General features: G+C 36.4%; 1 protein-coding gene across 1 annotated transcript in view; it reads left to right on the top strand.

Moving 5' to 3' along the window:
• The window catches only part of LOC128258792 (SCY1-like protein 2), a 23,473-nt gene extending 11,408 nt beyond the window's left edge, over nucleotides 1–12,065 (top strand). The window contains 6 exon segments of the mRNA XM_052990671.1: nucleotides 631–767; nucleotides 849–1,062; nucleotides 3,534–3,787; nucleotides 4,539–4,598; nucleotides 7,529–7,708; nucleotides 10,927–12,065. Coding sequence (XP_052846631.1) covers nucleotides 631–767; nucleotides 849–1,062; nucleotides 3,534–3,787; nucleotides 4,539–4,598; nucleotides 7,529–7,708; nucleotides 10,927–10,953 — 872 coding nt within the window. The 3' untranslated portion in view covers nucleotides 10,954–12,065.

The raw sequence follows: 12,065 nt of genomic DNA, 5'->3' as shown, positions 1-12,065 counted from the left end.
CGAAAACTAATTAAACTGCACGAAACACATTTGAACAGCACAGATTTACTGCTGTAAAAGCTGACAACTTGATTATAATACCATTAAAAGAATGAGTTAAATTGTGAACAAATAGTTTGACTTATTTTACAAGCTAACCATTTTCTTTGTTTACGCTTTTAAGGGAAAACACTTGTGTGTCTTTAATTATGTTTTGGCTTGGAAATTTAGGTTAATGCTTTGAATTTACTTATTAAAACGGTACAAGAAAATTAAATGATATGTTTAAAAGCACCTTAAGATTGTGATATGCTTACTTATACTTCATTTAAAGCTAGGGGGGATAATAAGACTATAGAATGCTTTTACATATTTTGTTATCATATTTAATAGTTTTTAAAAATATCCAAATTAAATTTAAATTCACTTTGATTTGGTGTAATAAATTCATGTTTATGTGACGTATATATTAAATTTGCAACTATATGTATGCTTTAAAAAATACATAATATTTTGCAAAAGTTGTTCTCCTTTATTTGCTATTAAACCTGGAGCTTTTATTGAAATCCAATTGAAAACTTTAGTGCTTGAAAGCTAGTGCATTGTTACGAGCGGAGCAAGAAATACGATTTTATTAATTAAATTTCTCAGGCATCTATCATAAACTGTTCCTGGACAAAACGTACGGACTGACTGTGGAGACGATGGCCACCAATGTGCTGCCCCTGCTGATTCCGCACACCGTCAATCCGGCACTCAATTTCGAGCATTATTGCTACCTGCTGGAGGTGAGTGTTCCACCGAGAAGGGCTGCTATTTCAGGTGGGGAGTTCCGCGCTAAACTGCTGCTGTTGCTGCTATTTTTGCAGGTGTTGCAGCAAATGCTGGAGGCCATTGATCGGCAGCAGAGGAACAAGTTGAAGCTGGACAACCTGTCGATGGCCTCGCCGGAACGCCACCGAACCCTGCGCCACCAGTTCTCGACGGACAACATGAACGCACCGCCCTTCAACATCCCCAACTTGCGCATAGATCAACGCAAAACTTCCAGCGCCGAAGACATGGCCCGCAAGAATTCTGGCGGTAAGTGGATCCCAACAGCTCATTGTATATATATTTATTTAATGACAAATGCCGAAAAGCCAAAAATCAGTGATAAAAATATGAAAATTATATAGCCCAGAAGAAAAATGCCATAATTCATAAGATCTTAAATTTTTAACTGCTTAAGGTGTATTTTTTGAAAACTATTTAAAATCGCTTTTAAAAAGTAATTTAAAAAAGTTTAATTTTGACCAAGCTTTAATATTCTTTTAATACTCTTTTAAAATAATTTAATTTTTTTACTTAGAGCTTTAAAATACTAGGCTTTATGGTGGCTAAATATATACATGAAAAATAACGACCGCGTTTTGGGACCAACAACTTGCGAAGCGCTTTAAAATAAGTCAATTAATTTAGTAATAGGATAAAAGTAATTTTAACAATAGCAAAAATAAAAGGTGTATTTTCAGAAAACGACAATAAAAGGAAATTTTACGTATTCATAATATATTATATAATGCATACCTTTTGACTTGAACTATTTAACATCTTAGCAGCCAAATGGCTTGTTATTAATGTATGAAATAGTGAAAAGTAAACAGAATGATAAGACTTAGCATTTCGGATTACCTAAGAACATACTGAATCTGTATTTATGGGACTGGGATTATCTGTCCACTTGATTGGCAGTAAAGTGGCCGCCTGTGGCCATGTATAATTAAAATTTCGTTGTGATTTCAATTTGATATTCATCGCACGTGACAGGAGCCCTTTTGTCCTGGTCACTAATCAGAAGGCTTCTTCTAAATCGGGCCATTGTGCCGAGCATTTAATTGTATTATCCTCGCAATGATAATTTTATAATGACGAACATGAAAATCAAAAGCACCGCCCGGAGCCGAGTATTATCAGCCGTGGAAACACAGGCTGCAGTGCATAATGAACTTTCGCCCTAATGATGATTTATTATGATGGCCCTAATCGCCCGCAGACACGAGTCAGCTCAGCTCAGCGTGGCCATCTGTGCCACTGACAATTTGCCACAGCCGAGGTCAGAGCCACCTTGAACCCACCGACCCACTTGTTAATTTCCACCTTGCCACCTGTCTGCAGTCGCTTCTGCATATTGCCACTTGAAAGTTGCAAACAAACGAGGCCAAACCATTTTCAGGCATTCAGAAACATGCCAACCGAACCGAATACTCTTAAAAGTCTCAGCAAGCAGAAAAATTAAAGGTTTTTTAAAGAACCTATTGTTTTTTTATATAAATATTTAATAGTGTGTAGAAATTATGGGAGAAAAGTCGATCTATATAAGAAAATATATATAACTATTAGGCGGTTTAAACACTTAATAAATCACTTTAACCGCTTTGGCTTTCTTAAGTGAATATTTATCTACTTATGTTACTTATACGACACGTGGTAAAGCAAAACTCTTGTAAAAAAACCGTACAACATTTAAATTCTGAGTTAAATCCAAATTTAGTTACTTTTTTTCGAATCAATTTAAAGTGCTTCTTCATTAAAAATCTCTATCTTCAAAATTGCATAGTTGTTCAGCATTTGACTGAAAGCTACAAACGAAATTCTAGTTTTCATAAAGGCTGTTTGTGAAATTCGACTTTAACCGAATGGCGAATGCAAAATGGCTAAAGCAACCTTGACAATTTCCACGAATCGAAGTTAATAACTTTCGTCATAAATTGCCTTTGAATGGGAATGAAAATCGGGGCGGCGGGGGAAAGTCAGGTGCAGCGGCCGCAACCGCAAAATGTGCGAATGTCCTTGGCAGTGACAGAATCGCAGGCGAGAGAATCCTTGGGTAGCTGGTATTGGGTTTTCGGTTTGTCGGTTGTCGGCATTTGGCACTCACTGCGGTCCCTATGCCGCCGAAGGCTACGTGCCTGTGTTTTCGGTCCTGACCGCGACCATTATTAGACTTAATTAGCTTCACAACACACTACTGATGTGGCAGTTATTCGGGAAATAACAGCAAATGTATGTACTTATAACAATTAAACCAAATTATAAAAAACAATGCCTGAGAAATATGAAATCTTTTCCGAACTCTCATGTTAAAATCAAATTCTTAAATCAAATCAAAAATACTTATACTTAAATAGACTTATAGCATATTATACAGAGCAGTTATATTTTATTAATCCTGAAAATCATTGAAGAAGTAAGGCAAACTAATTGAAAAACACTAATTTGGATTCTTTGGCTTTTAGCAAATAATATTTAACGTATGTAAAAATAAGAAAGATGGGTAAATAAATTCGAAAATAAGGAAGTGATGAAAATATACTAATATCTAAAATGCTTATATTATTATTATTTTTTTTTTTTAGTTTGAAAAGTACTTTGTCTTAAGTCTGCGACAGTTGTTTATTAAGAGAATGCATTAGACAACTTCAGCTTAATTTAAATAATAAATTTTTAATTTTTTTGTGTATCTGTATCATTAATTTGCGACTTTTTTCTCTGTGTAATGTGGCTTTTCGTAGGCTCTGGCATGCTAGGCGGCTGGTGGTTCGGCTGCTCTCCCTCGTCGCCGGACAGCAATTTCCTGCGCGTGGGCAACGTGTTCCCCAACCGGCGGCTGTCGGACAACACACTGATGACTCCCAAGATCCGGATAGCGCCCTCATGCGCCTCCTCGCCAGGCGGAACTCCTGGCAGCGGGCTGCCGACGAGGCGCCACTCGAGCATTGGGCCACAGGAGCGGCGGGGCTCCACCATCAATTTGTCACCGCCAACTGTAAGTTGTTTGTGTCTGGCCCGGCACAGGGTTTCAGTTTCAGTTTCATTTTCAGTTTCGATTTGGTTTCCCTTTAATTTTCCATTGGCTTTTATTTTGTGGCCGCCATTGTTTGTTGTGGTTTCTCCCAGTGCCTCCCCTCTGTTTATTTTACTTTTCGCGCTGCCACTCAATTGGCCCACTCGACGGCCACCAAAAAGGCTTGCCATTATTTGATTTTTATTAATATTTAATTTGAGCGCGCCCTGTCGCTTCTTTGTTTCCTTGGTTTGGCTTTTCCAGCAGCTCATGTGCCATGTTTAACCCGCCGAACTACTCTGTATACTACTATATAGCCATCTAGCTATAGCGCCTAGCGTAGCGTTTATCGTGTTAACTACAGTCTACAGTTACAGTTACAGTTACAGTTCACAGTTAACAGTTCTCAGTTCTCAAGCAAGAACATTGCCTACATGACTACGAACAAAACCAAACAAGAAACATTCCGTTCTGGGTTAATTTCTCTATTTCTTTGGTATTTTGATTTCCGATCTAATAAGTTATGAATGCAATTATGTATTAGCTCATTTCCCCTCAACCCCGCAGCGAAGTCTACATACCACAGATGCTCTAACACACACTCTCTTATATCTTATCTCCCCGATCTAAACTGATCACACACTTTACAAAAAATATTTAAACAAAACAACCAAATCTGCGTTGTTTTCGGGGTCTCTCGATCGCCATGCATTTTCTCTATCCTTCAATATAGTACGGTGCTCGCGGTAGCTCTGGATCGAGTCTATCGGTGCCATCCACTTCGGTCTATGTTGTAAGTCTAAAAAACAAAGCAATCCCAGTTATGTGAATGCAGATTTACAGTGAACACTGCAAACTTCGACCGAGTCGAAGATATTGTTCCCTTGGAGGCGAAAGTTTAATTTACAAAATCTTTTTCTGAACTTCAGAATAATAAAAAAGTTATATGAAACAGAAGCGAGAAAATTAAAATAATCCTTTAAAGAATCTTCTGTTTTAAATAATTCAAATAAATATCTGTTAACCAATTTCTTAGAATTAGCAAATAATTTTTTGAAATCAAATGTATAAATCATATTCCATATAATATGCAATAATTACAATAATTTAAAAAGTTAAAACAATTAAAAATTAAAAAAGTATTGTTTAAAAAATATAAAATTAACATTACTATAATAACAAACATATATTAAAATTAATATTGCTGCACTATCAGAGATTGTAAACTCCATAATAGTTGTATTCAGAAAATTCTATTTTAAATGTTGAAATTATATTTCTAAAATTTCGAAAGCCTCTTAAAGGGTATAATACCACTCAAAACATAGCTAGGCCTATCTGAACGGATTCGTTTGCCATTTGTGTGCGAGTTGTCGGCAGCACCATAAGCCAACATCAAAATGGACTTTGTCTTGCCAAGTTGTTAATTGTCGTTTCATTGTTATCGCTGTCGTCTCGAAAAGCACTCCAAAGCTAACTTTCTGTCCTGTTTACCCACACACGAACATCACTTGAACAAAGCAACGATTGCCAGGCAAAATGGCGAAAGGAAGTCAGAGGATGCGCTTCCGTTTCAGCTTCTATTGCTCGCTCGCTCGCACCCGTCTCTCGCTGCCGTTTTTCAATATGTACTCGTTATTTGAGACTGCAACTGCAACTGCGTTTGAATATGAATTTGACTTGCTGCCTAAATCTCTCGTTCTCGTTCTCGTACTCGTACTTGTGCTGTTATTTGGATGGAAAATCTGTTGCAAGATTATTTGACATTTTAATTTAATGGTTATGTTTTGTATATTTTATTTACGTATTTCCGATTTCTTTTGTGCATTTGCTGCGCTGCTGCTTTTTGTTCCTGTACATGTACTCATCTCTGTTTGTTCTCGTTCTGTGGTTCCTCGTTCAGTTTGAAGTTTCAAGAGTGCTGTTCTTGAACTGTGTCTGCCTGTTCTTCCGTTCTCTGTCTCCTTTCTCTTGGGATTGGGCCAAAAAAAATCCTATGCTAATATCCAGTACGATGTATATATAATGCAGTCGACTCTGTCCCGTTTTTGTTGTCTTTGGTGTTCATGTTATTTTCATTACCTATCTACGTATCTATTATTTCTAAGTATATACAAAGTGCCTTCAGTGGGTAAGAGTACCGAGATAATGAAGTTCAGCGATGTAAATTTTGAGGAATGGAGGACTTTTCAGCGGAATAATCGAATTGATGGAGGCAAAATCAATCATAGCATACTTTTAAGGGCTTCAAGGAAATCATGTTTTTAAAACCAAAGAGAGAGTTTGTGGTCAAAGACGTCAAAAATGTAATGTTATCTTAGATAGTAAAGTATTTTACGGTCCACAACTCATGCAAAAAGTAGTAAATCATTTTTTAAAATGATAAAAACAAAAAATAACTACCACAGGCAAAGGAAGCTTCGAATTAACATCGTACTTTTAGGAAACATTTTTTTAAATTAATTTTATTCTAATAAAATAAAAGCTATAGACTTCCTAATTAAGAAAAAACAAGCCAATATTATAGCTAGTTTCAACAAGTCATTGGAAAGGCCATAAACTCTCTTAAAGTCAATGTTTAATACAACAGATACTACAACAATTTAAATTTATTATTCTGTACTATACCTATACTATATAAACCTGACTACTTCTTCATTAAATGTCCTGATCGTGCTCAGTGTTAATTTGATTTCGTTTCCATTTAACTCTGTTCATGTTGCGTTCGTATCAGAAAGAAACTAATAAAAAACCAAATACCACACACATCTGAACACGAACACTGCCACTATATGTATTTTAGAATGGCTGACAAAAAAAATAAATAAACACAAATGGAAAGCCAGATTTTTGTGTATTTTTGCTGTTAAATATTTGAACAACAGCGCTGAGAATTGATGTTGATTCAGAAGAAAACCAAAGAACACAAAACACAAGACTGCGTTTATTTCATGTGTGTATATTTCCGTTCTTCGTTTCATGTACGAACAAAAAATTATTGATACAAAAATCGAATATACGTATAAATAAAAAAAAATTCGCAGCTTGCACGGAGCATGATCGTGAGTACACGTTTCATAATTTCGGATTTTCCATTTAATTTTCTCTTTCAGTCTCTTCAGCTTACCCCCCTTTTTTCCGCTTCTCAACTATTTAAGGTCTAGACACGCACACACACTCAAGCACACAACCGAACTCACACACACACACACACGCACACGCACACGCAGTATGCTGATATTAAATTTTATGTTAATGTAATTTGATTTCATTTGCCCCGCCCCCAACGTTCCCACGCCCTCCTGCCTTTCATGTCTGCGAGGCCAAATTTGGTTTGGAATATATGCATAAATACCCAAGCGCATTCAGCCTCATGTGTACAGAACACACCTCTATCCGTATATATCCTATATATTCATATTCAGTTGGACTTTCTGTGTTCAGTAATTCGTTTATATCAATGTTTTGGCTTTGACCTTCTCCTGTCTGTTGATTGATTGAGTTCAAGTCGGTTGGTTTGTTTGATTGTTTGTTTGTTGCACCATCAGCTTAATGTATTATATCCGTCGGTAAGGCTTGGGTTCAACCAATACATATCACACATACTCACATCGCAGACCCTGTACATAGCACAAAACCAAACGAAAAACTATAATTCCGAAAGCATCCGTCTTAACGAACGAATCGCACTGCCAACAACTAGCCCCGACTAATCTTCCAAAGAAATCTCCTTTATTGTACTCCCAAAAACAGGGTGGCTCCATGCCGAACACCTCGAGCAGTGTTCCGTTCCTGCTGTCGTCCAGTATGCAGTCGATAAGGTCGCGCCGCCAGTCCACCGTCCTGTCATCGGGTCCACTCGGCTCCGGATCGGGACTGCTGCAGCAGCTGGGATCCGGCATGGTAAGACAATTAACTTCCGTATCCGGCACGGTTAGCCCGGTGCCGCTGTTGCGGGTCAATGGCACGCGCAACAGCCTCAGTCACAGCCACAGCAGCGTCCGAAAGTGTCCGTCACTCAATATCACATTCAGTCAATAATACGATCTGAACGAAATCGGCGAGGCTCCGGCCAACGCCGATTCCAGCAGATACGGTTCAGCCAGCACCAGCAATTACAATTCCGGCTGTCAGTTCAGTTCCGGCTACAATTACAATTACGGCCCCAGTTATGGCCTCAATTTCAATCAGAGCCTCAACAATGTGCGTTACAAGGCCAAGCTGCGGAGCATGAATCTCAATCTCAATCCGCCAAGGAATTAAAAGGCAGCTTTGAAAACAATCAGATCGAACTAAATGCGATGTACTGTATAGTATAACCTCCAATCGAATGGAAACAAATCCAAAGGAATATTTTGCAACAGGGGCAGAGGGTAAAATGTAGCAAACAAAAAAGTGAAAAATCAAAAGAATACATTCCAAATCAATGAATGAACGTACCTATTTGAGAACTACTATAGCATACTTACACAAAGTTGATACTAAACTAAAACCAATAACGAATTACTAATATTTATATGCATACCTACTAATAGATCGAATACACAACTGTTGTTTTTTGGAGAATTTATTCAAGTCTTATATTTGTATGTACCATAAGTGTTAATGTTTAAACATATCCGAAATCGTAACGAAGTTATCCATTCATAGCCCAAAATTGGATACTACTATTTACTATTTATCTTTATTATTGATTGATATTATTAATTATCTTAGTTGTTGCCACCCCAATCGATTTTAAGTCCCTGCCCCAAAAAAAACAAAAAAAAAAACAAAACGAAACTAAAGGCCATGTTAATTCTTAAATTCAATTCGCCATTGAAAAATCAAATATCAGAGAAAAGCCAGAATTTTTCAACCACACACAAACACTATTGCCACCGCTGCATGTGTGTGTATGTGTGTTTTTGTGCGGAACGTGATGTTAACTTAATTTGAATCCTTAATCATTGTCGTCGTGGTAATCGTGCTCGTAATCCCACGATAGTATTTTTATTGTTAAAGCCCACATTACCAGCTAGATTAGCTTAAGCACCTGCACTTTGAATTAATCGGTTTAATGTCGGATTAAAGGACTTTTTCCCGCTCACACTCTCATGAGTTAGTTAGTTCAACCTGGAGTTATATGATATGATAGGATAGTTATTATTATAGAAGTACATTAAGTTAATATAATTAAGTTTCTGTTTATTGCGGTAATCAAGGTACATTGTTTGTAAATTATTATTAAAATAATTTATTTTAGTTTAGTGTACAAATATTTTAAATTGTGATTTAAAAGTTGAAAATCAAATACTTGTGCATGGTTTCTTAGATTTGATTTCTGTTAATGTAATCTTGTTGGCAAGTAAGCAATTTTAAATTTATTTTCCCAATGTTTGCAAGTGTTCTACAAATCCTTAACATTTTACTGAGCCTACAGAAAACTCCTAAGCTATTTTTGAGCAGTTTTGTAAAAGGAAATTAATTAAAACTCTTAAAAACGTAATTTAAAATGTATATATTCAAATGTAAATGCCAAAATCTTTTTCCGTGTATATCCAACCTGAATTAATGAACAAAATATGCATGATACCTCGGATTGCCACCCTTTTTATGTTCCAATTTAGGTTTCACTGAACTTTAAAAATATCCAAATGCTGAAACAAAGGTGAAACAGATGCTTTTTCTGTAATCTAAACTCTAAGAAATAAAAGAACATAATCAACTTAAAACCAAAGCCCGTTGAAATGCATGCGCCTGCAAATTTTTGGTTTAAAAAAATTACAAATAGAATTCTTGTGGTGTATTTAAATGTTTTTGGAATTGACATTTCCCATGGCATTGTGATTGTGTCTCTCTAATTGACTTGCCATTTTACTTTCTGCCCATCTGAACTGCACTATATATTCAGGAAATACGACAAACGAAAATTGAGATAAACAAAATGAGAAAACTCAAGCTGAAAACCAATCGAATTACGCTGCTGATCATGGAGATAATGTAAAATAAACAACATATAATATGTGTAAACTTGATTGATTGACTGACACTGAAGGCTTCAGAAGGCTGCTTTACCTGCTATCTTGCTATCTATACCTATATCGATCTGAACTATATGAATCTGTTAACCGACTTACCAGATGTTGCTATGCATTTGTATTGTACTTTACTCCACTACGATTAAGTCATTGCGAATTTATTGTAATTGTTAAATGTATACTTGGCTATTGCACAATCAGTGTTGCTTTGACCTTCAACCCAATTAAACCCCCGCCCGCTTTTGCATTTTAAATTATAATTTGCTTTCGCCGTACCTATGATTATGATTATACTTCGAAATGTGCCTTAAGAGTTCAAAGGTTCTCGCATTCCAAGTGCGTAGTGCGTAGATTGTGCGACAAATCTGTAAGAATATACATACTATTTAGTAACTTGATGAGATCGAAAAGAGTAGCTACCGATACCTAGACAAGCAAAGCTCCGCTTGAACGTAAGTCAACCTACCAACCAACCAACCGGAGGTGAGAGGTCACCGGAAACTCCCGATAATACCCACACTCATCCACAACTGTACCTTAGTAGTAGTTTTGTAGTCACCCACATCCGGTGCAAATCCAACACAGACACGTACATTTAGCCGTAAGTTGACCCATAGATAAATGTTCGTAGTTTGCATTGCGTAACCAGTTGAACCCAAAAAAAACTCGTACAACCGATCCCAGATAATCCAGATAAACCGCCGCAAGAACCGGAAATAGGAAGCAAGCCCGAGAACCGAATTGATGCATGACAACCGAACCCGATGTTTGTCCCCCTCCTTTTTTTGCTGATACATACCTATATACTCTTTAAACTAAATAAAAAAAAAACAATATTGTGTGTGCCCCTTTCTCTCTTCTTGTCTCCAAGTATTTGGTGTTTTCCCGTATTCGTAATTCCCGTAATATACGTAATTTCCGTAAAGGAGTGCGAGATACCACGAATCCCGAGTAGCTGCAGCAGTTCCCAACGTAGCTAGATAATACCTACTTACCATATCTAACAGTACCACCCACCAATAGCTTTATGTATTTTGAAAACCGTTTGAAACCGAACAACCAGATTGATGGCCTAATTATCTTGCAACAACTCTATTACAGTATCAACTATTCTCCGGACGTAACTAAAGATACAGAAACGCAAACAGATAAATTCATTCAAAAGAATCCAATTACTTTTCAATGCAATTTCGGTCCATTTATGAAACACCAGTAATCAACTTATCTTAGCGGTACATAAATATATAACATTGTAAACGTATACCAAGAGCAAGCTTAACTAAGTATTTTCAGTCGAAACTCTAAATGTTGTTAGCCAATCCAATTCGATGTGACCAAAGCAACATAATAATCACAAATGAATTGTAATTTATCCAAAACAAACGTGTCAAACACATCCAACAATCAAAAAAGGAATTGCACGATCCAGAGATAAACAAAACCACTATGCAAAGTGCAATCAATTCATAGAAACCCCAACTATTCTTGAATATACATATTTATATTATAAATGTTTACGTTAGGCCAAAACACATGTCAAAAATATTCACTCACATATACATAGCATTAGAATGTTGTTTTAATTTAAACCATAACTGACCGAACATATCATAATACATCAGCAAGAGAAGAAAATATATAAATATTTGAATTATTTTGCCACCATCAATTACACGCTATCTCAGATAAAAATAAGCAAGCAAATAAGAGAAAATCGTGTACCTACTTCGTACCTAGCACCACAAAAAATCAAACTAATCACAGAGCTTTACAGCAAACGCAATCAAAATGAATATAAATAACCACGAATATAAAGAGAAGTTTATTTTTAGCCAAGAACCTCGAGGGTTCCCGCCTGCGCTTTACAGTGATGAATCACATATATGTTCCCCATCATTCAATCCATTAAATATACACTCTCTGTCCAAAGGGAATATCTCCAAGCACACCCAAAACTACTACTAAGGTAAATACACGAATGCAACCCAATGCAATCCACCGATCCAATATCTACCAATCCGCAATAGAACCAGAACAATTAATGAAGCCGATGTTCCTGAAGGCAATCTCAATCTCAAATTTATAGTCAATTTGTATAGTGTGGTATATGGTAAATGGTAAACTCTTGAAACTTTATAGTGAAGAAGTCATTAATGTTTTCATTACGTAAACTGCAATTAAAGCGATTATCGTTGTTGTGGTATATTTAGCGGAATAGAAGTGAAAAAACCAAAAACAAA

The sequence above is a fragment of the Drosophila gunungcola genome (genome assembly GCF_025200985.1).
Source record: "Drosophila gunungcola strain Sukarami chromosome 3L unlocalized genomic scaffold, Dgunungcola_SK_2 000003F, whole genome shotgun sequence".
Classification (NCBI taxonomy): domain Eukaryota; kingdom Metazoa; phylum Arthropoda; class Insecta; order Diptera; family Drosophilidae; genus Drosophila; species Drosophila gunungcola.
This window is presented reverse-complemented; position numbering and strand designations above follow the sequence as displayed.